Source organism: Physeter macrocephalus, chromosome 4, assembly GCF_002837175.3.
Source record: "Physeter macrocephalus isolate SW-GA chromosome 4, ASM283717v5, whole genome shotgun sequence".
Lineage (NCBI taxonomy): Eukaryota > Metazoa > Chordata > Mammalia > Artiodactyla > Physeteridae > Physeter > Physeter macrocephalus.
In genome coordinates, this window is record NC_041217.1 from 68,850,470 (window position 1) to 68,878,080 (window position 27,611).

A 27,611-nucleotide genomic window follows, 5' to 3' on the forward strand; every position below is an offset into this window, starting at 1 on the left:
TGGGCAACACCCCCACGGGGGAAGAATGAGCAAATCCAGCATGTGATGGGACAGGCAAAGTGGGGGACACTGCTCAGAGGGACTGAGTCCGCTGCACACCCCACAGCAGTTCACAGCATGATGACAACTTCCCGTATAGGAGAAGCAAAAGACAAACACAGCCATACACTTGACAATTCATCCTGACATTTCAAAGAATAATAATAACAATAATCAAAGAAGACAAAGATACCACAGTTCTGACGCAAAAGACCAAAACACTACCATTCTCAGTCACAGCCCTTAGTGCTTAGAGAGAGAGTCGGGGGAAAAAAATGTCTTTTTGTTTTAGGAAAAGGGAATGAAAAAATCACAGTGATTAAAAACATGGCAGGTTCTTAAAATAAACATTCCCCCGCCCCTAACCTAGGGCAGCGACTCTGATCCCAAATACTTGCCCTCTCCCCACCCCAACTCCTCCTCAAACCACACCACATCCCACTCCTGCCCACGAAGGCAGTGACCCCAATCACCATCCAGGCCCCTTTTTCCAGGATAGTGAGGTATTTAGAAATGTGACCCAGAAGGGACTCCTCTGAAACCAGGTCTTTGAAGAGAAGGAGAAAATACCTTCCCAGGACCCCCAGGACAGGATGTATTTCACTCAGGCTTATCCCCAAACCCACAGCCCCGACCCAAGGCTGACCTCCAGGCCCTGCCTAGGTCAGCCCCATAACCCACCCAAGTGCAGACAAGGTAAGCACTGGCCGAAGAACCCTTCTCTAGTAAGTGGTGTGTGGAAAGATGTGCTTTTTCAGAAAGGACAGCAGGAGAAACAATCCCCAGGCTCCATCATGCCCAGGGCTGCCACTACACAGAGAAGAAGACTCCCTGGTAAGAGATCAACTGTGATCTTATCCCAGGGTGCACTCTGCAAGGCAAGAACCAATGGGTTTTCCAGGGGAAAGAGAGCTTATAAAGGGGCATTGTGAGTTATTCTGAGGACTGGCCCAGGGGACTGCTCCAGCCCAGCCACCAGAATGCTCCCCAACATGGGTGCTGGCTGGAGGTAAGTGAGTACTTCTTAGTTCTATTCCCCTTGGCTAAAACGACATAATTTAAGGGTGTCTGATTTAAAGGCTCAGATTTACAGTGAAAGTAAGTATTAGAAGGCCAGCAAATTTTGCTCAAGAATTCAGATTGGGTGCAAAGACTACGGAAGGTAAATGGGGTGAGGGGCTAAGTACCCATCAAAGGCAGCAATCTTGGTCCCTCACCCCAATACAGAGGGAGACCAGAGCCCAGAAAACCAGGCAGTGAGGGAACAGGGGGGACCCTGGCCAGCCAAGGAAAAGAGACCCCTGAGGCAAAGAAGTGGACTTAAGGCAGGGGATAAGGAGGAGCTGCTGGCTCCCCCCCCGAAAAAGAGATGAGGCAACAGGTCTCTGCAGCTGAGAGAAGAGACAGCAAGACTGGGGGTGGCTGGTGAAGGAAAGAAAAACATTTGGCTGAGACCACCAGGGTGGGTCAGGGTCTGCAAGCCACTAATTCTGTATAGGAGTCTACGTGGCATCCTTCACTGGGAAGGGGGAGACCCGTCCCACCATGGTGGGAACAGAGGTGAAGGAAGTTCAGAGGGTAGGGGCCAGCGATGTTCACGGGGCTCTCTCCCGACCTTCCCCCAGGGGCTGCACAGGAAAGACCCCTTGGAAGAAAGGTACTGTCCCCCAGGGCCCAGGAAAAGTGGTCACAGAGGGTTTCCATCTCACTTTGCCTGTGATCACCCATGACCACACAAATCAGAAATGGAAGGTAGAGATTTCAGGGTAAAGGATGGGATCTTCCCTTGCTCTGAATATGTCTGGATGGGGGAGAGAGGCTCAAACAGCTGGAAGCAAATAACCCTGGCAGGGAGGCCCCGGACTCTGGGGCCGTGTGGGAGGATGCAGGAGGATCCTTGCCCAAGAACTCCGGCTTGGGGTGAGCGAGCAGGGGGAGCAGATCCACCTGTCGCCAGGAGGTCGCAGGTAGCGCTGCCCAGGAGTTTGGCACCGTGGCTCTCTGGAGTCAGATCGGCGCCCCCCAGAGAAACCCTTCTGGGGGCCGCTGGATAGAACTGCTTCTAAGAACCTGGGTTCGAGAGTGGGGCTCAGGTGGGCCCTGTGCCCTTTCAGAAGAGACTGTCACCCGGGGAAAGGAGAGGGAGAGAGGCACTGGTTCCTGCAGGGCCTGGAGTGATACAAAAGTGGGCGGGAGGAAGAAGGAGAGGGAATTTCCCAGGTACTGTTGACAGCAGGATGGCCTCTCCAGGTTCACAGGGGGTAAACAAGGAAGAGGGGAGGAGACAGGTGGGGGGGGGGGTTAATTCAAGTAGAAAAAAAAACTAGAGCAAGAGGAAGAAGGTGGCAGGAATGTGGCAGGGCCTGAGGGCCACGCCCCCACCACCCTCAGGAGCCCCCCGCATCTCCCACTCCCCCTGCTGTTGCACAGTCACACTGAGGTCTCGGACTGCAGCCTCATGACAAACTTGTGCGACTTGGGGTCCACAAATTCCTCGGAGAGTTTGAAGAATGGGACCTTCTTGGTGCTGACCACCAGGCTGAAGTCCTGGCGTTTCAAGAGGAAAACGATGCCATCCTTGAGCCCGTTGGTCACCGGCTCCTCGCTCACCAGTGTCCACTGTTTGGCCAGCCAGCGTTCCTTGTGGTACTGGATGGTGGGTCCAGCCGCCAGGTACCGCTCCAGGAAGGCCTGAGGAAGGGAGAAGGGACTTCACAGGAAGTTCTCCCTCCCTCCCACCCACCCTCCTTTACCCCTTGGGGGGTACAGCTTCCAAAGACCACAAGATGTCCCCAGGCTCACTCTCTGCAAACGATCTCAGAATGTTAGAGCAGGAAAGGGCCTGAGATCATCTGCCTCAGACCCTAGCTTATCAATGAGGGATCGGGAGCCCACGGAGGTGATACAGCTCAATAGGGTCGGGACTGGGACCCAGCTCTCCTGACCCCTCATCCCCGGCACCTGCTATGACCCAGGCAAGCCCTCCCTCGTCCTTCCTTCTTCTCCCTTCTGCTCGTATGGGAAGCATCCAGCAGGGCTGCACCAGCAGAAAGCTAGAGGTGTCACAGTTAAAGTACAACACCTTTAGTCACCTGGTCCCCAAAGGTGGCTCAGGGGATGCAAGTCTAGGAAGTTGGCCGTAGAGCTGAAGGGTGGGAATGGCTCAAAAAGAGCACAGTGCAAAGAACATCTTCTGGAGGTGAGGGGGGTAAAGGTGGGAGTTTGGATCTGAAAATTCCGGAACCCCTACAGAGATAAGAAATAGGTCTCAACCATTCCCAAAATGATCCTGAAATTCTCTCTTCTCCTCACCATCTAAGAACTTTGCCCCAAGCAGAGATGGAGTGGAGGGAGTACAGATGAGAGAAGAGACTATACAGAGGTAGAGGTGAGAGAGAGAGGGATGGAGGGTACGGAAGGAGGTGAGAGAATAAGGGAGAAGGAAGTGGAAAGGAAGGGGCCAGAACTGGGGAAAGAGGAAGGATGCCGGGGGCAGAATGGGCCTACCTTGGGTGTCATGTCGTGAGTGATGCAGAACTCAAGGTGCTGCAGGATGCTCTCCATGGTGTGGTAAGGCTGCTGCTTGGTGGTGCGAAGGTACTTCTGCATGGCACGGGCCATGGATGCGAAGATGGCCTGGGCCGCCTCCCGTGGGTCCATCACCTCCCTGGGGTTTTTCTGCTCCTCTTCCTGCAGCCGCTTAATGTGAGTGAAGGCCTCCTCCACGGCCACCACAAGCCTGGGGGACATGAGGAGTATGGACCAGACGCCAACCTCTCATCTTCCCCCCAGCTTCAGCCCTCCAGCAGCCTGAGCGAGGTCAGGCCTTTGTGCTCTCCCTGAAGCAGTACGCACCCAACTGGAGTCAAGAAGCAGGCTTTGGGGGCTGTGTGTGTGCATGTGAACATGCATGTGTGCAGCTGGGGAGAGGGCGAGGGTCCTTCCCCCTCTAGGGATAGGAAACAGCTGTAGAGCTCAGTGAGCTCAGCCCAGGGACCCAGGGAGGACAATCTAGTGTCAAACCCAGAGAGACAACTATGGATCAAACCCTAGAAAAAGCCTTCTTAAGACCCCCCACATCACACTTCAGTGGGTGAAAAATTAATAGCCGTAACTACATCAAAATGACAGATGTCTATTCAACCACGACAGCATGGGCAACGTTAACTAACACCTGGGGTGGGCAGAGGTAATGCGAGAAATATGTTGCAAATCAAAAAGGAAAAGGTAAGAACAGCATAGATAATGGGCAAAGGAGTGAACAAATAATTCGTAAGAGACCTGAAAGGCTGAAAAAGAGATGAAGTCGTCCCTGGATAGTAATCAGAGAATTAAAATGTTAATAAGATACTACTTATTCATCAAAATGGAAAAAATTAGGAAGATGACCATCATCCAAATATTAATCAGGATGGTGGAAGATTTCTCTGAGTACTATGCAGCAATGAGATGCAACAAACCAGATATACAGACAAGGGTGAATCTAAAAAATATACTGTTAAGGGGGAAGCAGGGGAAAGAAGCCAATTTACATTAAAAGCATAGAGACAGGGACTTCCCTGGTGGAGAAGTGGTTAAGAATCCGCCTGCCAATGCAGGGGACACAGGTTCGATCCCTGGTTCGGGAAGATCCCACATGCCACGGAGCAACTAAGCCCGTGTGCCACAAACACTGAGCCTGTGCTCTAAGAGAGCTCATGAGCCACAACTACTGAGCCCACGTGCTGCAACTACTGAAGCCCACGTGCCTAGAGCCCGTGCTCCGCAACAAGAGAAGCCACCGCAATAAGAAGCCCACGCACCGCAATGAAGTATAGCCCCCACTCGCCGCAACTAGAGAAAGTCTGCGCACAGCAATGAAGACCCAACGCAGCCAAAAATCAATCAATCAATAAATAAAATTTAAAAAAAAAAAAGCATAGAGACATACAAAACAATAACAGTATCCGGAAACCCAGGAACCTGGGGACTTCAAGCAGCTTAGGATGGGATTCTGGGCTAAGTAACTGTGTGGATCTGTGTAAGTCTACCATGTCTCTGTTTATTCTTTTGCTTCCCCCAAGTGTCTCAGTAAAGTTTCTTTTGAAAAGATCCTTTTGACTCAGGATCTGAACCAAGGGAAATAGTTTTCTCCCGGTTACAACCAAGGTAATGGGGAAGGAAAGGGTCCCCTATGGTGGTGGCAGCACAGGAGATCAAAAGACCCTAGTCAGGGCAAAGGTAGAGGAGGAAGGGGACATCTCCGGTTTCCTTCCCACGAGGGCCTTTTCTGAGACAACTGGAGACTTGCTGGAATGTCACAGAAATGGAGCTGCTGACCTTCAGTCTACTACAGCCTCATGTAAGAACAGGGTCAGGGCTACCTTTCTCCCTGGAAGCCTGGAGGTCATGTGGGAGGAAGGGCAGAGTTCCATGACCCTCTGCTCCTCCTGCGTGGAAATCCCAACAGACCAAGGTGGGCCCTATCAAACAGTAAGCACCAAGAAAGAATCTTCAGGCATGACTAGCATTCACATAACAATGTGAACAGGAAAAAAGGAGAAGTGAGGACAGCGTTTAAGAATTTACCAAGATATGGGCACTAGAACCTCATTTTTTTTCCCCCGGGAAATAAATGGATATTATTTTATTTTATTTATTTATTTTTTTAACATCTTTATTGGAGTATAACTGTTTTACAATGGTGTGTTAGTTTCCGCTTTATATCCCTCCCACCCTCCCTATTCCACCCCTCTAGGTGGTCACAAAGCTCCGAGCTGATCTCCCTGTGCTATGCGGCTGCTTCCCACTAGCTATCGGTTTTACATTTGGTAGTGTCTATATGTCCATGCCACTCTCTCACTTTGTCCCAGCTTACCCTTCCCCCTCCCCGCGTCCTCAAGTCCATTCCCTAGTAGGTCTGCATCTTTATTCCCATCCTGCCCCTAGCTTCTTCAGGACCATTATTTTTTTTTAGATTCCATATATATGTGTTAGCATATGGTATTTTTTTGCAGGTAAAAATGTACCATCTGCTGAGCAAGCCTACAAGATCTACTGGAAGGAGGGCTAGTCTAGCCTCAATCCCTGCCATTGCCAGGGAGGCTCACATCCTTTAATAGTCCCTGCTCCACTGTGTAGGCAGAATTCAAATGCCCCGTCCGCTTCCATCAGATGCCCATCCCCTGGTTATCCAATAATCTCGGTACGTTTTGCAGATGCAATGAAAGTGCTGAGTCAGTTGACTTTAAAATAAGGAGATTATCCTGACAGGTCTGGTCTCATCACATGAGCCCTTTAAGAGCAGAGCTTTCTCTGGCTGGTGGCAGAAGTCAGAGAGAGAGACCTGGTCTTGCTGGCCTGGAGGAAAAGGTGAACTGCCTATGGGTCCAGGTGACAAGGAACTGATTCTGCCAACAACCAGTGAGCTTGGAAGGGGACTCAGGCTCAAACGAGAGTCATCTTGATTTCAGCCCATGAGCCCTGAGTGGAGGGTCCAGCTCACCCGTGCCTGACCCATGGGACTGTGAGACAATCAATGTAGGGTGTTTTGCAGCACCGGGTTCATGATGATTTATTAAGGCAGCAACAGAAAGTGAATGCACACACCCCACCCATATCATCAGCAGTTACAGAAGCCGATGGTCTTCCTCTCCCCAGCCTATCCACACCCAACAGCCCCCAGCACCCCTCCCCCCGCCCAGCGACCCACCTGGCCCTCCTCTTGCGCACCCTCCGCTCATGCTCGGCCTCCTCGTAGTAGTATTCGTTGTGGCTGTTGTCCCGTCTCCGGGCCGCTGCTGCAATCACAGCCCGGGACTGGCCCGTGGAGTTGTTGGTGCTGTTCTCTGCACAGGAGCAGGAGAGAGAGAGGGGATGGTCACTTCAGAGCGTGGCCTCCTTTCTCGCTCCAGGAAGTCTGGAGCCAGCAACCTGATGCATCCAGAGGAAGCTGTGTCCACCCCCCAGCAATACCTCCCGTTCCCAACCCTCCTGGCCGCGTCTGGGAGAGGCCCACAGGAAAGCAACAAGGAAGGCACCGGAGGGCAGGAGTGCCACACGTGTTCCTCCCCAGTGCAGGAGGTTCTGGAGCTCAGAGAGCGAGGGCTTAGCACCAGGGCTGATGAGCAGACGGAGAGGAGCCAGATTAAGGGGACGCACCGTAGCATAAAGGGACAGCAGGTAGAGTCAGCAGCTAAGACCAGCCACCTGGACTTAAGGGAAATGACAGAACAGAAGGGGCTGGGACACGGGCTGGAGAAAGGAGAAAGCAAGGGAAGAAGGGGGAAAGAGAAACAGGAGGCAGGAACTTGGGAATCCTGCTTGGGAAGAGACCAGGAGGCCGAGGAGCAGGGCCGCTCACCCTCTCCGAGGGAATACACCTTGAAGCCAGACACTTTCTTGGCCAGGACGGACTTGGGCAGGTTGAGGAGGGCAGGGTTGTAGACAGGGAAGTCATGGTAATACTTCTCCAGGATCCACACTGCCACGCGCTGGATGCTGTGGGGGACACGGCAGGAGGGGGAGGGAGAACGGACAGACAAGGGGTGCAGGGGGAGGGACACATCAGGGCAGGTTGGCAGGGCAGGAGAGGACAGAGGGCAGGGACAAGCTGCTTCCAAGGAGCCTGACTCAGGGCCTGAGGTCTACTTACCAGGCTCCCAAGCCTTGCCCAGGGCTGGGCCTGCCCTGCCGTGCTGAAGCCCAGGGAAGAAAGGGCATTGGGCCAGGGTCCCCAGCCAAGGGTCACCTCCTCCCCTTCATCATTCTCCCCCCAAGATTCCCTGCAGGACCAGGAGGTGCTATTGATACTCTGGATGGCCAGGGCGGGCATCCTGCCCACAAGTTTAGGGGGGCTGAAGAACTTTCCTCATTATCTTTTCCTCTGGGGGGTAGTCCCTCCTCTGGCCAGCTCATCTCTGTGACCACTGACTGAGTGCCCTCAAGAGGCTGTGCCTCCAAGAAAGAGCTAGAAACATGATTCCAAAAAGCCCCTGTTCATGCCCCAAACCTTTTTCCTCTTTGGTCCATCCCTCTCTAAGATCCCCGATCTCTAATTGTCTGTTCATCTATTCACTCCCAACTCCTAACTCCTGCCTTACCTGCTCCAGGACCCTTAGCCTGACAAACGCTGTTGAAAACCTAAGATGTGCAGAGTACGCAACTCCGTCCCACACAGCGCTCCTAACCCATCCCTTCCAGCCCCACTATCACACCCTCCTACCCTAGGGTCCTCTCAGCCTCCTCCCCAGGCCCGTCTGCCTGCCCCGACGCGCCCATACCTGAGATGGCCCACGTTGTAGAAGCGGCTGGCCCCGTCAGTGGAGCGCACGACCTTGAGTGTGAACTGAGGCTGGAGCTGGCGCAGCTCCAGCAGGACCACAGCCAGGTAGTGCACGAAGAGCAGGGCATCTACCAGTGACACGGCAAACTGCACCACGCCCTGGTAGCTGCGCTCGCGGGCGTCCAGGATGCGCACGCCATAGAAGAGCCAGTAGGAGACGACGAGCAGGAAGACGAGCACCATGAGCAGGGCACGCAGCACGAAGACGCGGGGCAGAGAGGCCTTGGGCCGGCGGAAGAACAGGGCCCAGCTGCCCAGCAGCAGGATGAGCAGCTTGAAGGCCACGGAGATGAAGAGGCCCTCGCAGGCTGTCCCGCACGGCTCCAGCTCCTCCCGCCACAGCAGTGGGGGCAGCAGCAGGAAAGCCAGCGGCGTGAGGAAAGAGAGCAGAGCCAGCGTGGCCCCCGCCGCCACGCCCAGGTGCCGGGAACAGTCCAGCGGGACGCTGTCCTCCATGTCCTTGGCGATGCGCGTGAGGTCATCATGGGAGATGCTGTGCTCCGAGGTGCCCGTTACTACTGTGGTCGTCTCCCCCCAGTTGTCGTCCTGCATCAGGAGGGGCCGCAGCAATGTGGGGAGAGGAGGAGAAGGCAGGGACACGGGAGAAAAGGTGAGCGGAGAGAAGACAGAGAGCAAAGCAGGGAGAGGAGAAAAGAGGGTAATCAACAAACATGCAGCCATCAAAGTATTTACTGAGCTCCACGGCATGCCCAAGCCTGGCCTCTGCAGGGATGGGCCATCTGAGTCCTGGGCCCTGTGGGAGCTTCATGCCATCAGCCAGACAGCAAAAAGCTACCCATGTACCCTCAGAGCAGAGGGTACAAGACAGATGCCAGGGAGCTGCTCAGCCAGAGACTGGGATCCGAGGTCAGACTCTCCAGGCAAAGCAGGCAGGCTCGAGCAGGCCACCTGCAAGGCCAGGATAAGCAACAGGTACCTATCCTCCAAGTATGGACAGCCACTCAAGGTTTCTGGTTAAGGGAGTGACCTGACAAAGGCAGCGTGGTGAAGAGAAGAGCACACCGGGAGGAAGGGTTGGGGAAGGTGAGTGACTAATGCGGGGGAAGTGAGACACAGTGCAGGCTCGGGGCCACTCTGGGTCTCTGGTCCTCCTGGCTGGCTCTACTGGGCCATCTGAATGCCCACCACACAGGGGGCTGCCTGTTCCTGGAGGCAAGTGGGTGGACAGGCTGAGGTCCCCTGGTGCCCTTCTGAGTGTGGTCCACTCAAGCTGTTTCTCTGCAGGGGCTGGATGCCATCCCTCAGAGGAGCCCCAAGACCACCAGTGGTCATCCGTGCCTACACCCTTAACTCGTGGACAGTCTGGGAATATGGAGTCACATTTTGACACCCAGGGGATTCAGGCTACAGGACAGAGACACAGAATGGGGAGTGTAGGAGACTGCCTGGCAGGGTCAGCGACTAGGCGGTGGAAGAATCTCCTCCCCGAGGAAAGGAGAAGAGTCTGACCAGAAGATGAAAAGTGGAGGCGCTGCCTGCTCTCAGCTCAGGGAACCCTAATATGACCCTCAGCCACACTGCCTAGGCGCTCCAAGCATCAAGGGCCTGGGCAATCGTCAACAACAAGGAGCTGATCAGGTCTCAGGGTCACTTCAAGAATTCAGGAGGCCAGGTCTCTGGGAGAAGATGAGATTGGGAAAGAGAGAGAAAGAACATTTCCCTCAGGTAGTGATCTGCTCCCAAGACCCAGGAATCCCAGTGTCAGTCACAGAGATGTCCTGTGAAGTCTCCAGCTCCCTAAGATGCTCCCAAGAAGAAAGAAAAGGAGGAACGAGACATGGACAACCTCACAGTCAACTCAAATCCTGCCTCTGCCTTCTGCCAGCAGAAGGGTTCTGCCCCCTGACCTCCCCGCCAGGTGCACACAGTGGGCCAGAGAGGCTAAACCAGGAGCAACCTGCTCAGCCCTGTCCCAGAGAACTCTCTTGCGGAACCTCCTCCGACTCCCCAGGCTCACTTCTTCTCCCTCCCCTTTCTCCATCGACTCCTCCCACCTACCCTAAGACCAGAGGTGCTATTCTATAGTCCGACACCAGAGAGCGCTGGAGCGCCCACGCCTTTAGGCTCAAGGAAAACTCAGGGCTGCCACACCCCCAGCCCCTCCCACTCCAGATTCCCAGCCCCTTAACTGGCTGGCCTGAGCCCAGAGGAGCCAGGCAATTCCCATTACACAGCCCAAGTCACATGGGTCATAAAGACGAAAGAGGCTGCTGCTTCCAAAGGGATCTCTGAATTCTACTGAATTTCTACTGAATTCTACGGAAACAAGGTCCTAGCTTGGGACACTTAGCAGAAGTATGACGCAAGATGCCCTCCCTGATCTGGTCTCTGTGGGAAGAGACCAGGTTTCCAGGCCCTTCCCCTTTCTGATGGACCTCTAACTTCTCCAAGGATCAGTCTGGAAAACACCTGGCCTAGACCTCATCCCCCTGACGCTCACCCGCTCATCCCCTCTCGTGGACTCATTGTCCAGCAGGGGCTCCCCTGGAGCCTGGATCGTCACCGACTTGTCCCCACGGCTCCCGTCTCGGCTCTTAGAGCGGTGTCGGTCCCGACGGTCCCTGCAGCAGGAGGCCAGGGGAACAGGCACAGGAGGTCAAGGGGAGGACCCGGGTTTCTCAGCAGCCACCCCCAGTCCACCACCCCTGTGCATGCTTCCACCCCTCCCCCACCACCTGCGTCACGCCCCACGCACACCCACCTGTGCTTGCGGGAGCTGCGGGAGTGGCCCGACTTGTAGGAATAGCCTGAGTACTGGGACTCGGTGTCCATGGCGTCTGAACGCCGCGCCTTGTAGCGCTCCAGGGCCACAGGCTGGGGCCTTTTGGGGGGCCCCACTGCCACCTCCTTTAGCACCGACTTCTTCAGGCCAAGGGGCACCTTTAGAAAATCAACCGTCACCCTGAGGGACTCTATTTTGCTGGACGGGTGGGCTGGTCTCAGAGAAAATCAAGCGGCCCTCCTGAGGAGAGGAAGCAGCTGATTAGGGGGAGCTGGAGCTTTCTGTGGGGTCAGAGTGGAGAGGAAGGCCATCCCCAAAAGGCAGCTGCAGGAAGCCCAGGGGAGCCTTGCCACTACCTGAGAATATTCCACCCAGGTTCCTGCTCTGTCCAGTGGGCCCAGTTCCTCTTGCCCTGCCTCCTAGAAAGAGCACCCCCAGACTGTGCCAAGGGCTCAGGGGTGGGGGAAGATGGCCAGCAAAGGCCACCCAGAATGACCCAACACTGGACCCCCTGCAGGGGAGAACCAGGCAATGCTTTCCTATTCTCAGCCAGGAAAACTAAGACTCAGAGAAGGCAGGTTCTGGCCAGGCCAACTGGTTGGACCAGTGGAGACCATAGCAGGAGGCAGCTAGCTCTGCCCAGAGGCTGCCCCAAGCCTCTCCTTCTCTCCCCTCATCTCCTCCCACTCATAAGTTCTGAGTGTGCCCACAGGGGGCTGCCTATGGCTGCTTCTCTTGGCATCCGCTCCCCAGCATCTACGTCAAACACACCCATAGTTACTGCCAGGTCAAGTTGGCGGCTCCTCCTGAAGGTGTGCGTGGGTGTGTGTGTGTGTGTGTGTGTGTGTGTGTGTGTGCTTGTGTGTGCACACAAAGCGGGGGTAAGGAATGGAAACTACAGATCACATGGTGGGAGGCAGGAGGAAAAGGTGAGTAGAAACCATTCTCTGAAAACCTAACATCCTGAGCTAGGCAAGGTCATGAGCTTATCTGGCTATTTGTGGGCTGAGGGGCAGCATCTTTCTTCTATACTTTCACCTTCTAATTCTGCAGGGAGAAGGACCTCTCCTTCTCCCCTCCTCTCTTACTCTCAACCAAACCCTGCTCATTCCTCAGAGCGCAGCACCTACCCCCTCACGAAAGCCCCCACCTCCCCCAGCACCCAATGTTACATCTTCCCCTCCAACCCCGACCCCACCATCATCATCCCCGTGCACTGAGCAGTCATTTCCTACCTTCACTCACTGAGTCATCAGCTCTTGCTTAGGCTCCTCCTAGGAACCATATACCCTGCCAGGCCCTGCGTACAGTGGTGAAAAGACACTGAGTTCACAATCTAGTGGGGCAGGTGCACGCTAAACAATTAAACAGGTGAGTATAAACGACTAACCACATCAGTGATGAAAGGAGAATAACGAGGACAGTAATGACAGACAAGTCTGGGGAGCGGGGCTCCTTTAAACTGAGTGGTTCCAGAAAGTCTGAGAAAACAACAGCTAAGCCTGAAAGAACACAGGATTTAAGCAGGCAGAGTGGAGGGAAAAGCCTGCAGAGCTCAGAATCCCCCGTGGGAGGCCAAAGGCAGCAAAGAGTTGGGTGGACCAGTGGAGCCGGAGCTGCGGAAGGGAGAGGGCAGTGGGAGGTGAGGCTGAAGAGATGGCCGGGGGCCGGGTTATTGCAAACTCCATGGGTCAGGGGAAGAGCTCATGGGAAGCCTGCAAAGGGTTTTAGCTATGCAGGTATGGACTGGAAAGAGGAGAAAGCAGAAGTAGGGAGATGAGTAAAGAAGCGACTACTGGGCTTCCCTGGTGGCACAGTGGATAGGAGTCTGTCTGCCAATGCAGGGGACACAGGTTTGATCCCTGGTCAGGGAAGATCCCACATGCCGCGGAGCAACTAGGCCCATGCACCACATCTCCTGAGCCTGTGTTCTAGAGCCCGCAAGCCACTGCTACTGAGCCCGTGTGCCACAACTGCTGAGGCCCGCATGCCTGGAGCCCGTGCTCCACAAGAGAAGCCACCACAGTGAGAAGCCTGCACACCGCAATGAAGAGTGGCCCTCGCTCGCCACAACGAGAGAAAGCCCGCGTGCAGCAACGAAGACCCAACGCAGCCAAAAATAAATAAATAAAATTAAAATTTTTTTAAAAAAAAAAGAAGTGACTACAGTGGTGAGGCTTGGATGGGGCAGAGCAGCAGAGGAGATGGGAAATAGTCACTTTTGCGACATATGTTGGCGGTAGGACCAACAGGACTTAATTGGACTGCATGAGGGGGAGGGGAACGTCAAGATCTCTGGCCTGAGCGAGAGTGTGGTGGTAGTGCCATTATTAGGTGGGAAGACTGGGGAGGAAGTTGGTGAGTTCCGTTTCCAGTGTGCTGAGTTCATGGCTGTGAGACAGGCTGTGGAACAGGCAGCTGGTGTCAGAGGAGCTGGACTCAGAAAAGAGTCTGAGCTAGAGGTATGGATGGTGTGCAAGGTCAGGGGAATGGATGAGATCACCCAGGGAGAGGGTTAAATAGGGGGTCCCTGAGAACCCCAATATGTAAACGTGTCCGAGGAAAGGGATCAGGCAAGGGAGGCTGAGAAGGCAAGGCCAGAGGAGCCTGGAGGCCAGAAGAGTGGGCTCTCATGCAGCCAAGAATTAGAGTGTTTCAAGGTAGGAATAAAATCAGCCAGGTGCTGCCAGAGGTCAGTTACGTTAATTTGCTTTATGCAGTTGTTAACTTTTCTCCGACTGAAATGAACCATCAGTAACTTGAGAATAAGAACCATGATTGAGGGGCTTCCCTGGTGGCGCAGTGGTTGAGAATCTGCCTGCCAAGGCAGGGGAACGGGTTCAAGCCCTGGTCTGGGAAGATCCCACATGCCGCGGAGCAACTGGGCCCGTGAGCCACAGCTACTGAGCCTGCGTGTCTGGAGCCTGTGCTCCGCAACAAGAGAGGCCGCGACCGCGAGAGGCTCGCGCATCGCGATGAAGAGTGGTCCCCGCTCGCCGCAACTAGAGAAAGCTCTCACACAGAAATGAAGACCCAACACAGGCAAAAGATAAATAAATTTATTTTAAAAAAAAAAGAACCATGATTGATGCATATTTGTATCTACCACCTTCCCATGGGCAGATAGCAAGTAACTAATACCCACCTGACTCTCAGGGAAACTGCAACGACTGTAGAGAGATGAAATCAATGCTAAATCCATTCATTTATCCTCCTAACAGAGTTATGCGGAGGCACTCCACGGCCTGGTGATGTCTGTCAATAGCTCCATGTCAAGGCAAGTGTGTGACAGAAACATACTTAGGAAAACAGAGACACAGTATCTTAACCCACCCTAAACCTTTCTAAAAACCTTTGCTACAGGGCTTCCCTGGTGGCGCAGTGGTTGAGAGTCCGCCTGCCGATGCAGGGGACACGGGTTCGTGCCCCGGTCCGGGAAGATCCCACATGCCGCGGAGCAGCTGGGCCCCTGAGCCATGGCTGCTGAGCCTGCGCGTCCAGAGCCTGTGCTCCGCAATGGGAGAGGCCACAAAGGTGAGAGGCCCGCGTACCGGAAAAGAACAAACAAACAAAAAAACCTTTGCTACAAACAAGGCCCTGTTCATCTCCCTGTCTGTAAATTACATGTTGGGCTCCACTACCCCGTCTCCCCCAAGAACCCATTCTACTGGTCTAGTCCCTGATACAGTTCAGACACATCACCTGCAGCTCTCTTGCTGTGGTTCAGCTTATTCTTTCTAGTCATCCTCCTAAAAACTGAATTTCACCAGGAGGTTCAAAGAGAACAGCTGGGTTACAGAGTGAGAGAGGTGGAGAAATAAAGACAAAAAGGACTGCCATGGACTCCAGTCCAGACAGAGACACCAGAACCCAGACTCTCCATCTCCCCAGCCTGAATTCTCATGTCTGCCAGAGCCAACAGCAAAAAGAGCCTGGGATTTGCAGCCAAGTATCTGAATTCCAAGCCTAACTCTCCCACTGATGAGCTGTGTGACCATGCGCAAGTTACTTAACTTCTCTGTGCTTGGCAGCCTCGTAGGCTCATTGGTAAAATAGGGAAAATGATACACACTTCGTGGGGTTGCTGAACGTATCCTGGGGGTAAAAGAAGTACTTTAATAAACTGCTCAGCAAGTAATAAGTTAAGCAATTAATACACTCTGGCTTCAGGATCATTCCTACTCCAATCCCCAGATACTTCCTCTGAGACTTGGGAAAGAGGTGGTATAAATAAATCCTGCTGCTTGTACAACTAAAGTCACACACACACACACACACACACACACACACACACACACACCCCAGACCAGAACCACCACTTCAAACACACCCAGGAGGGAAGCTGATGCCATTGTGCTTCCCCTACAGATAAATTTCAAACCAGACAAGGGTGCCAGTCCCCTCCCAGCCCTTTGTTCTAAGCTGCCCTGGCCTAAAGCTCCCTACCTTCCTCTCAGCTACTTATTAAAGACCCAACATAAACCCAGCTCCCTTGGCCTGTTTCTCCCACCCCTACCAACCCAACTCAAGGTGCCCAGAAAGCACCAAAACATGCTCCTCCCTCCCCTACCAAACAGAGGGGCCAAAAATGAACCCAATTTCTGAGGCCTTTGCCTGCTGTCCCCTCAAATACCCCAGGGAGCTAATCCAAGCCCTGGAGAGGCTGTGGGGAAGGATGGGAGGTGAGCAAAGAGAAGGGCAGAAGTTCCCCTTGTTTAATCGGTCTCAGGAATCAGGGGTTTGGAGGGTCTCCCGGGTGGGCAGCGTTCCCGGGAAAGAGAGTGGGGGAGGGGATCGCTGGATGAGATCAACAAGTGGAAATGTGGGAGGCATGACAGGACTGGGAGGGAAGTCCGGACTTGCTGCAGGGCAGGGAGTGCCCTGGTTTGAGGGGTGGGAGGCTGTAAAAGGGAATATGTTCCATTGCTTTTCACCTTGCCCCCACCCCACCCCAGACACACAAACACACTCACCCGGTCCCCTGCTCAAACCAACCATGGATTATCTGGGGTTGGCCAGAAAGGAGAGTGGGAGGGAAGAGAGAGGCCGTCACAAAAAGGAGACCCTTCTCCCCTCCAAAGGCCTTTCAGAAATAAAATTAATGGAATGTGTCTCAGTATCATCCCAAGAGGATTGGGAGGAGGGCTTGGGGGGGGGAAATGTGGGGGCTTTTGTCCCTGCTGCCCAGCTTCTCCCACATTGATCACCATGGCAACCAAAGCCCCCTGTTGCCTAGGTGATGGCAGCCAGGTCCTGGAACCCATACCCAGCATCCCAAGCGAGAGAGGTTATGGAGGTGGGGGGGTAGGGACAGAGGGGGAGAGAATGGGGTTTCTCCTCTGGCGGCCCCAGCTTTTGTATGAGCTCTGGGATCGGGTTTCTTCAGGAAACAATCAGAGGCCTCTGGAAAAAATACACTCAAAACCGGGCAACAGGCAGAGGGAGAAGGCCCGGGGTGGTGGGGGGGGGGTGGCATCGGAGGGGTCTGTGTTGGCCAAAAGTCAGACCAAGACTAGCCCCTTCGCCCCTGCCCCACTCAGAGGAGCAGCCCAGGCAGACAAGGCCTCGGGCACAGACGCAGGCGGCCCCTCGCCAGGCGCGTGCTGAGGGCCGCGGTCACCGCCTCCCCCTACTGCTCTAGCCCGGGGCCACCCCACCACCCGGCCCCAGCTCCTTTCAGGCCTGGGGTGGGGAAAGGAGGCAGAGACAGGACCCGGATGGGGCTGGGGGAAAGGACTGTGGGAGCAGGGCAACCAGGTAGGGAAGAAGGTGGGGAGGGGACAGAACCCAAACATGCACCCAGAAAGGGCGTCTGCAGTTCCTCATCCCTATCGAGGGCACAGGGCTGGGAGTTCCAGACCCGGGGCACAGAGGAAGGCGCTTGTCTGGGATTTCAGAATGCACTTGCAGCTGGAGGGGGGAAGAGGATGAGAAAGAGGACAGGAAGCCAAAAGTTTTCATCCTACAGGAGCAGTGCTCCGATAGGACCATTTTTTAAACAAATGGCCTTCCTCTCCTCAGGCCAGGATGGGGAAGGGTGGTCCTGCCTGGATGCAAGGAAATGGGCATGATCACCTCTTTAGACCCTTCCTGCAGAGGAGTCTGTGGACCCTTGCCCATTAAAGGTCTCTGACTCCTATAATCTTCAAAGATACTGAAACACTGTGCTGTACATCTGAAACTAACACAACAGTGTAAGTCAACTATACTTCAATTTTTTTGAAAAGGTCTCTGATTCCTACACAAGAGCCTAAGTCTTACTGCATGTGCCCTGCACCCTCTTCCCCACTACAAATCATGGGAGGTGTGGACATGTGGGCCCCCAGCCCCATGGCTCCCTAAGCTTCACCTACCACTGCCTCTGTCCAAGGATATCAATGTGAGTTCCACCCAAAGTGCTGGATGCCCTCCCTCCTGGGGGGGCACCAGAAGTCCCATCTCCCAGCCCAGTATCCAAGGAGCTAGATGTCTGCCCACAGAGACCAAGCACCTTGCCAAGACATCAGCTAGTGTGAGGCAGAGCAGATTCCAAGTCACAACTAACTGTCCCACTTGGTTTCTCCTCTTTGCCACATCACTCCCTGAGTTTCATGGATGTGCTCAATCCAGGCCGCCCTGTCAGACACTGGTAGAGGCAGGACGTGTCCGACGTGGGGGGAAAATGCAGCACCTAACAAGCTCCCAGGGAGGAGAGGGAGGTTCCAGAACCTCTGACTGTGCCCACATCGTTCTCCACGGCCCCCCACCACCACAGGAGGAGACGGTGGATTGACGCACCCAACTCTCGGTAGGTCCCAGCACTAAGCTAGAAGAGGCCTTCCAGGTGCAACCCCAAGTTTTACATATAAAAAGGTAGGGCTCAAAGAAAGAAGGGTGCTAGCTCATGGTACTACATCCCAGGCAGCCCTTTCTGGCCTCTGTTGTTAGAAAGACCTCACTAACACTGTGACTCTGAGGCGTGCTCCTCTTGGAGTGAGACCAGGCTCCTCCACGACACTCCTTCTGGACTCTGGTTCCTGGAATAGCCAAGACTACGAGATGGCCAGCACAGGAGAGAATTCACTGGCTCCTGCCCTACCCCTTCTTCCTCAGTGACAAAGGGACAGAGACTAGACAGGCCTAAGCTTGTTGAGACAGTTGAGACTGAAGAGCCCCTTCCCCTGTAAGGGCTGGTTTCTGCCTCCACCCACCGACCACTCCTGACTGAGGATCTCAGTGTTCCTTCATCACTCCCATCCAGCCTTGCGCCATGGACGAGCCCTCCATCCCAGGAGGCCCATGCTGGGTTCTCCCTACCACGAAAAGAACTAAGGCATAAAGTGGGCCAGGACCAGCCCCAGGCCCTAGACCAAAAATGGGATTTTGCACCCCCCCCATTCCTGTACCCTGAAAAAGGCCCCAAATGTCCTTAAGTGACAGTGCTGTCCAGGAGGCCAGAGGGAACAGCTGGATCTCAGTGGGCTGAGGGGTAGGAAAGAGCCGGACGCAGAAGTCCAAAAGCTGGCACCAAGCCCCGCCCCTGCCCTGTTAACGGGCACTCTCCCAGGATGGCCCCAGACATGAGCTCACCCTCCTTAGAGCCCTGGGGCAGGGGGCAGGATCCCTCTCCTCACTGGGCTGAGGAGCAGGGGAAGAGCCATGCTTGGGTCCTGCAGACAGTCTATGCTTCCAGAGTAGCTGTTCACCACCAGACCCCAGTGCAAGGAGCACTGCAGAGGAGGGCCCATGGATTGGGCTCCCGGCCAGGATACCTGAGCTTGCATTCTAACTGAAAAGGAGCTAGGGAAGCCAGAGCCAAGCCCTTCTCCACCTACTTCCTTAATTTATCTCGATCTAAAGCAGGGGGGGAGACTGAGGACCCTCCAAATCCACAGACACACTTAAGCACAGACACAGGCACACGTACACCAGTACTCGTATTCCCCCTCTGAAACCTGGAATGGCTCCTGTCTGCCCCGCCCAGCTCCACCCACCCTGGCCAGGCAGGTTCTGTAGAGACCTGCTCTGCTTTCTCTCCAGCATGCCCACCCCCACACCTGCTCTCAGAAAGTCCCTTCCCCCAACGCACTACACACAAGTACACGCATGTTGCACACACACCATAGCGCTGCGTTCCCTGCCTTCCCCAGACCCATTTCCAGTGAGTCTGGAAAGGAACACTGGGTGGGAGGAAGAAGTGCGCGGTAGAAGGGGCCAGTAATCCCTTTGGCATCTGTCCCAGGTGGAGGCCAGAGGGGAGACAGGATGCTAAGCTGGGGAGAAGGTAACCGGGGCTTCCAGATGCCTGGATACTCTGTTAAATTTTCACCAATGAGCAGGCCCCATAATTCCCACCCACCAGGCTCTGAGCTTCTTCCTCCCTCAGCTAGGGCAAAGGACTGGCCCCTACGTGCCCACCACGTAAGCTGCGGAAGAGCCAGAAGGAAAATAGGCACCTTGAGTTGTCCTCAGGGACAGGAAAATGTGGACAACGGGAGGTGGGCAGGGCACGCTGACCCAGAGGCCAACTTCCTGTGCACTCCACATGCCCACACCCTCACGGGAAACAAAAATGCCTCCGCCTCTTCTTAGCCTACTGTCCTAGGTGGGCCCCACCTGTCCCTGACCCCAAGAGACCTTCAAAGCCTGCTCACCCAGCACCCACCTTGGGGTGGGGGTGGGGGGTGAGTAGAAAGCAGCTCCTCGGGATGAGGAGTCAGCCAACCTTAGGTCTGCACGTGGATGGGGAGAGCTGTGACGTGGGGACACTGGCAACAAAGGTCGGTTTGTGTGGGGAAAGCAGTAGGGAGGGCCTAAGGATGCAAGACGCAGTGTGACTAGGGGTGCGGGTGGCAGGCCTGGCTCTGCCTGGGTCTCCCCATTCTGAAAACCTTCTCCTCCTGCTTCACTCCAGGGCCTCTGACCTGGTAAATCAGCCAGTTCTTATCTAAGAAAACCGAGCCAGCTGAAAGGCCCAAGCACCAGCCAACCTCCACTGTCTCGACAAAGCCACCACCCGAGGTTTTCACTCTTTCTGAGGAGCCTCAACATCCCCCGACGCTTATATCTGCCACCCCAATCCTAAAGTAAAGCAGGGGACAAAAATAAGTGTTTCTGTTCACCCTCGGTTGCTTTCTAAGTTACTGCATTCACACCTCGGGCTCAGCACCTGTTCCTGTGTACCTCCACTCACCCTAAAAAGCCAGAGCCCCCTCCCCAGATCCTCACACACAGACACACTCTCTCTTCTAGCCAGACTGGGGGAGCCACGAACTCTCTGGTGAAACTCTCTGGGGTCTGAGGGATATTGTTAGGGGGTTGCTGGAAAACTCTACAGACAATGAGGGCCAGGCCCTTCCAATCAAAACAAGACTCCATGGGTTATGGTGGCCAGAGCCCCCACGTGTGAAGTGACCCAGCAGACAGGAACAGGCCAGTCCCTGGGGATGTTCTGCCCAGGAAGCAGGCCTGCCCCAGGCTGTGACAACAAGGTGCTCCTCCTAGGAGACCCCATTCCTCCAGCAGACTGACACCCTCCCTCAAGGGTAGACTTCTCTACTCCTCAGGCTGACATCTGGACTCATGTCTGCTTTTCAGGAGAGAGGGGAATTATTCAAGTTCGAGATTGAAGACAATAATGAACAAAACCTGAACTAAATGAAATGAGAGGAGGGAAAGGTGGAAAGAACACTTTGGAAAACGGAAGAGAAATGACGTCAGATAGACCTAGCATAGCCTCTGAAGAGCTATGTGATCTTAGATGAGTTGCTTGCCCTCTCTAAACCTCAGTTTTCTTATCTGTAAAATGGGGATAATTGTGCCAACTTCAGAAGGTCGAGTGTTCAATGAGATAATGTATACAGAATATCACGGAGTAAAGCACGTAACAGATGCTCAGTAAAATGTTAGTTTCCACCTCTTTCTCCTGTAGAGGGTGCGTGCACAGCCAATCCCCTTCACTCCCTGTTCCCATAACCTCATTGTGAGAAGTAAGACCCCACCCGGAATAAGATGGAAACAACACTTTGGCTACAGTGCTGGCCCCAGCCCCCAAATGACGGCCCCTGTCTAACTTAGACCACACCCAGGTCTGAGAGAGCAGCCAAAACCCCTCATCCCACTCTCTGCCTCTTTCCTCAGGGACTCCTGTATCCTCCAGCCTCTCTCTTCCCCTCCCTCCTTCCACACTTACAGTTAGGCAGGGCCTGGGCTCTAATCACCTCCTTCTCTCCTGCAGGCGCTAAGCTCAGCTGTGCGTGGAGTGGCAGGAGAAAAGGGCCCCAAGCCTCCCGCCCCACTCCAGCCCCCAACTTCTTCCCACTCTCCCCTCTCACTGCCCCACCCTGATTACCAGGATATCCTCAGCTCTGCTGATTCTAAGCCCACTTCTCCCAAATCCGTTCCCAGCTGTCATGTCTGTAATTACCAGCCTTGCCAGGGGCACCAGACAAGCACAGCAACACCTAATTTCCAAAGGGTGCCGCCACACAAGGCCTCTGCCTCCTACTCTGAACCAAGCAGTGTGGAGAAAGGGATGGGGAGAGTCTTCCTGACCCACCTCATTTCTCTCCACATCACAAGAGAAAAGGTGACAGAAGGTTGCCCAAGTCAGATCAGCAAGAGACAGGATATAAACAGGGAAGGCTGCTGGGGAACAAGTGTGAGTAGGATTTACTCCCAGGCCTTTTCCTTCACCTCTGCTACCAAAATCTCCCCATGAACAGGGTTACCCACCTGGAGAGCATGACAGAAATTTCAGGTCAATTCGGAGAGGGGGGAAGTCAATGCCCAGTAAAACAGGAAGATGGGTACCCACAGGGATGAGGGCAGTTGCACACTGGAGGGAGCTGCCCAGGAAAGAGGAAGAAAGAGCAAGTTTTAAAAACTCCCATCTGCGACCCAGACTCTGAGAAGAGGCAATAATACCCCAGCCTCTCCTCTCCCTAATACCTCCATCCCCAGCCGACCACACAGGACTTCATTTTATAGGCAGGGAAACTGAGGCCAAAACCCCAGTTAATACTTCAAGATCCAGTAACACCAGCAGCATGTGGCTCACCAGCACCCCTGGTTCCTTCTAACTCATGCTCAGCCTCTACCTGCAGCACCCTCCCCAGGCCCCTCCCTGCCTGCTTAACTCATCCTTTAAATCCAGCTAAGGTTGATCCACACAGTGGAATATGATTCAGCCACGAAAAGGAGTGGAGGTGTGATGCTACAACGTGGATGAACCTTGAAAAAATTATGTTAAGTGAAGGAAGCAAGACAAAAGGTCACACATTGTATAATTCCATTTATATAAAACATCAGAATAGGTAAATCCATAGGGACAGAAAGCAGATTGGTGGTTGCCAGGGGCTGGGAGGTAAGGAATGGGGAGGATACATTAACTTGTATCCTTAATGGGTACAGGTTTCCTTTTGGGGATAATGAAAGTGTTTTTAGATAGAGGTGGTAGTTGCACAACACTGTGGGTGTACAAAGTGCCACTGTTCACTTTAAAATGGCTAATTTTAGGGAATTCCCTGGCGGTCCACTGGTTAGGATTCCGCACTTTCACTGCTGAGGGTGCGGGTTCGATCCCTGGTCGGGGAACTAAGATCCCACAAGCCACACGGCGTGGCCAAATAGATAAATAAATAATAAAATGGCTAATTTTTTTTTTTTTTTTTTTTTTGGCCACACCGCGCGGCATGTGGGATCTTAGTTCCCTGACCAGGGATCGAACCTGCACCCCTTGCAGAGTCTTAACCACTGGACCACCAGGGAAGTCCCTAAAATGTCTAATTTTATGTGATGTGAATTTCATCTCAGTTAAAAAACATCCAACTAAGGGCACATCTCCTCCAGGAACCCTCCCTGACACCCATGCCAGGACCAAGCACTCTTGTTCCACATTCCGGTGGCCTCATAAAATGGCTAATTTTTTTTTTTTTTTTTTTTTTTTGGCCACACCGCGCGGCATGTGGGATCTTAGTTCCCTGACCAGGGATCGAACCTGCACCCCTTGCAGAGTCTTAACCACTGGACCACCAGGGAAGTCCCTAAAATGTCTAATTTTATGTGATGTGAATTTCATCTCAGTTAAAAAACATCCAACTAAGGGCACATCTCCTCCAGGAACCCTCCCTGACACCCATGCCAGGACCAAGCACTCTTGTTCCACATTCCGGTGGCCTCCTGAACACACCTCCACATACTACTCACTGGGTTACAGTGAATCGGCATGTTTATGCACATTTTCCCTATGAAAGCTGGTCTTATTCACCCCTCCATCCCTTGTGCTTCACACAGCACCTGGCAAATAGTAGGCAGTGCCCAATATGGTCTGCCAGAAGAAGTGCAGAACCAAGGCCTAGCTCTCCTCCCCAACCCAGAACTCACTCCTTTAATAATCAATCAGAACCCAAACCATTCCAGCTAACGTTTACTGAGGGCTTCCCAAGTGCCAGGCACTGTGTGAAGTACTCTCTATATATTACTTCATTTAATCCTCATAAAGCTAAGAGGTAGGGCCTATTATTAACTCCATTTTACAGGTGAGGCTTCAAAAGTTATCTACTCTATCTGAGGTCTCAGAACTAGGAAGTGGCAAAACCAGAATTTAAGAGCAGGCTAAAACCCAGGGAAGGAGGCCACTAGAGGTTCCTGGAGGAAGGCCCAATCTAGGGAGGGAGGATAGTGCCTTTTTTTTTTTGGTAAATATTTACTTATTTATTTATTTGGCTGCACCAGGTCTTAGTTGTGGCAGGCGGGATCTTTGTTGCGGCGTGCAGGATCTCTTAGTTGTGGCATGTGGGTTCTAGCTCCCTGACCAGGGATCGAACCCGGGCCCCCTGCACTGGGAGCAGAGTCTTAACCGCTGGACCACCAGGGCAGTCTTGAGGATAGTGTCTTAAGACATCTAAGAATAGGTTTTAAGAACCCGCCCAATGTCACAACACTATTAAGTACTAATTCCAGCCAACTCTGCTGGACGCTTCCCTTTGGCCTCACAGTGTGGGGAGCTGCTCAGGGAGGAATACCAAGGAAAACTGGAGACCCTCAAACTCAGGGGATGAGGGGCATCCCAGATCTCTTCACTGTTCCCCACAAAGCTTCTGTAAGTCAAGTTGATCCCCCTCTAACTGAAAGGACCTCTTGGAAACCAAGTAAGCAGATGAAAGTCTGTCCTGCTCTAGGGACAGGGAAGGGGGCCCTTCCTCAGATCTCAAAGGAACAGAAGGAGCAGAGGGGGCCCCCCAGAGACGCCGGCCCCAGAAGAGTTAGGGGGAGAGAGGGCAGCAAGACAATGGGGGAGGAGGGGGCAACGCGGCCACTAGTTCCACCATGAAGTACTTTCAGAGGCGGCCTTTCCCAATGTCTGACCACAAGTCCTCTCCTCCTTGGAAGAGCCCCCCATCACACACCAGTATAATACATCATGCATGCAGTGAGAGGACAGGAGCGAACAAGGTACCCTGGAAGGTACCCCAGAGCACACCATCCTAGGTGCAAGAGCCTCGATCGCCCTGGGAACCTTACCCATCAGATGGGTGTCAGGTTTGGGGCAATCATGCATTTTTTTAATCCAGTCTTTTCCTTCTCTGCCCCACCCCTAGTCCCAACATTTTCTGCTCTTAATCTGGGGGCTTAAGAAAGGTGGGGAGCCCTGAGGGCTGAAGAGGGAACATTCCAATTGCACATGCCCATTAGGAACTCCCATTAGGGAATTACCCAGAGACCCTAATGGGCCTGTGCATTCACAGCCTCAGCTCCTAAAACTGGGTGCCTCAATCTAACCTCTGGCAGCAAAAGGAAAATGACTGAGAGTGAGATGGGCAAACAAGGCACGCATCCCAAAGATGGCCAGCCCCTTCCCTTCATCCCAAAAGAGAAAGAATGAAAGAGACAGAGAACGTAGATGCTGCTTCTCTGGGGACAGATACATCCACTTCCCACCGCACCATCATGACGGTGAGTACAGCCCTGGATGGGTGCCTGCCCCTTCCCCACCACAGGGACAACTGCCCTCCTGGCAAGCTCAGCCCCTATTCCTCACCCTGAGACCTGGCCCCAGACCACAGCTCCATCCCAATCATGCTGCTCACCAGCAAAAAGAAAGTGTGATAAACCACACAGACACACCTGCAGAAACTCCTGAAGAAACACCCTCCACTGCCCTCCCCAGAGCTCCCATGCTACCTTCTCAACCCCATGGGAAGGGAACCCAAGATGTTACGCACCGGGTCTCATCCCTCCAGGCATGCTCCTTCCTCTGGCCTCCATTCCATACCAAAATCCCAGACTCCTCGGGAACTATAGGATCCTAGAGGCAGGGCAGTTAGTGGGCTCTGAAACAGCAAACTCCAAGATGGCTTTACAAGAGAACTGTGGCCTGAGGGGGCTGAACTTGGGCTGGGAAGCCAAGAATGTAGCCTCTCCAAGAACTAGAACCCTACCTATAAGGTGGAATAAGAGGATGTCCCTCTTATTCTTCTCCCTGACTCCTCCAATCCCCCAGATTCCTCTAGGACTACAACCTGAACCCCTGTTCCCTATTCCCCACAACACACACCCTTGTCCAAAACAGGCACCTCATAAAATGGCCCACTCACTCCCACCCAGAGGTCTCAGATACTTAAGGCACTACCCTCAAAACCAGGGCAGAACCATCCAAGAAGCCTCAAAATCCTCCAGGCAGCCCTCCTTTTGGGCTCTCTGCCAGGAAAATCTGCCTGCAGAGGCAAGTGGCAGTACCCCCAATACACACTCAGAAATACACACACCACCTGTGTGTGGTGCGGCAGGCACACGCTGGTACTTATCTATCAACACAGGTTACATACAAGAGAACACATTCACTCGCATCTCTTTCCAGTACCCAGATGCACACACACCTATCCAGGTATGCCCCATTCTGCTCTTACACACCCACCTTCCTCAGTACCTGTCTATCTCTTTCCCATAAACCCCTACCCAGTTCACACACATAGATACACACCCCTTCCCCAAAGTATACCCATAAATAAATATCCAAACACATCACAGATACATGGTCAGCTCCTCCTTGGGTGCACACACACTCAGGCACAGAAAAACACCTTCATCTCCAAACCCACCTGCAGGAACACGCAGCACATCAAGGTGCACACACACACAAAAACAAAGAATCATGCACACTGATGCTCCACCAAGCCTTTAAAACTCACCAATGCAGAGCCCACAGCCCCTCAAATGGGTAAATATGAGTGGAGAGAGGGATGCCGGCGCCTGTCCTCTGGGCCCCGATAGATAACACAGTGCCCGGGTCTCTGGCCTCCATCCCCATCATCGACCTGCACGAACACCCCCCTCTACTCTCCTCGGGCGGGTCTCCCCAGACTCCACATCACACCCTCAACGCATATCTGGCCCCGGCCCTCCCCACACTTCTGAGGTGTGTATGCACCCCTAAACACCCTCGCCTTCCAACACCTCCAGATTTCGATCCTTCCACCGCCTCTCTCCCCACCTCCAACACACACTCCCAGCCTCTGACTTCAACCGGCTCCCCCGGTAACATTAAGGCCCCCGCTGGGCGCCGGGCCCCGGGCCCAGGAAAGTCCCCGGCTCTCCAGGCCCGGGCTCCGCCCCCTCCCCACGCGCCCCTTCCTCTCCCCAAAGTTGGGGGGGCACTCCGCTGTGCAGTGGGGGAACGGACCGGAAGGGGGTTACCCCGTGCCCCCCTTCCCCCATAAGCCACCCCACTCGCTGGGGGACCGGCACCCCCTGGCCCCTTGCATGATTGTCCCCTTTTCTGTTTCCTTTTTTTTTTTTTTTTTTTTTTTTTTTTTTTGCAAACTTTGCCCGCGCCCCCTCGGCCCGGCACTCACCAGCCGCTGCGAACTGCCGGGTGGGCTCCGCCGGCGCCCCACTCGGCCCGGCGCCTTTGTATCCGCAGCGTTCCGGGTCGCTACGAACTCCGCGCTCCCGGACGGGCAGCGCGAACGATGGGGGGGTGTAGAGGGGGGCTCCTGAGTCTGGTCGCCCCCTCTCCGTCCCAGATCGCAGTCTCTTCCCCCTCAGGGCCCCAGGGGCAGGGGGCCGGGGGGAATGCGGGGCGCTTAGGCTCCCATGGCGGGACCAAGGATCAAGGAATCAGGGATCAGGAATCAGATCAGGAACCGGCGGAGGAGGGGGAGGGGGCGGAGGGGGAGGGGACGAGAGCCGAGGGGGTGCAGGGGGCGGGGGAGCGCGCGCTCCCGGGTGCCGCCTCCCGGCTGTTCCCGCAGCCGCCGCCCCTCCCGCCGCCGCGTCCATTGTCTGCGGCCCCGCTCTTCCACGAGTCGCCGCCCCCCCCAGCCCTTCGCCTCCAGATTCCCGGCGGCCCTCCTGGATCCTGGGAATTGCCGGCGGGACTGTGACCCCGGCCCCGAAAGGTGGTCTGGGGGATGCCTCGATTCCTGGCCTGGGCCCACCCCGCAGCCACTCCTGGGGCTGTTTTCCTCCACCCGCCTGTCGGAGACCTAGCCCCCCGACCCCGAGGGGTGGCCGTGTTCAATTCTT

General features: G+C 54.3%; 1 protein-coding gene across 4 annotated transcripts; it reads right to left on the minus strand.

Annotated features, from left to right (window-relative positions):
• Positions 1–649: 649 nt before the first annotated feature.
• On the minus strand, positions 650–27,019 carry VANGL2 (VANGL planar cell polarity protein 2). Of its 4 annotated transcripts, none has more exons than XM_028488735.1 (9): positions 26,939–26,970; positions 12,341–12,405; positions 11,085–11,345; positions 10,824–10,944; positions 8,301–8,908; positions 7,382–7,518; positions 6,731–6,866; positions 3,547–3,778; positions 650–2,730 (listed from the first exon to the last, which is right to left on the minus strand). In XM_028488735.1, the coding sequence occupies exons 3-9, from the start codon at positions 11,153–11,155 to the stop codon at positions 2,470–2,472; spliced, it is 1,566 nt and encodes a 521-aa protein (XP_028344536.1). In that variant the 5' UTR covers positions 11,156–11,345; positions 12,341–12,405; positions 26,939–26,970; the 3' UTR covers positions 650–2,469. The 4 variants fall into 4 exon arrangements, with proteins under 4 accessions (XP_028344536.1, XP_028344537.1, XP_028344535.1 ...); XM_028488736.1 differs by lacking the exon at positions 26,939–26,970 and adding an exon at positions 14,251–14,445 and having other exon boundaries at positions 12,351–12,405; XM_028488734.1 differs by lacking the exon at positions 26,939–26,970 and adding an exon at positions 14,251–14,445.
• Positions 27,020–27,611: the final 592 nt, after the last annotated feature.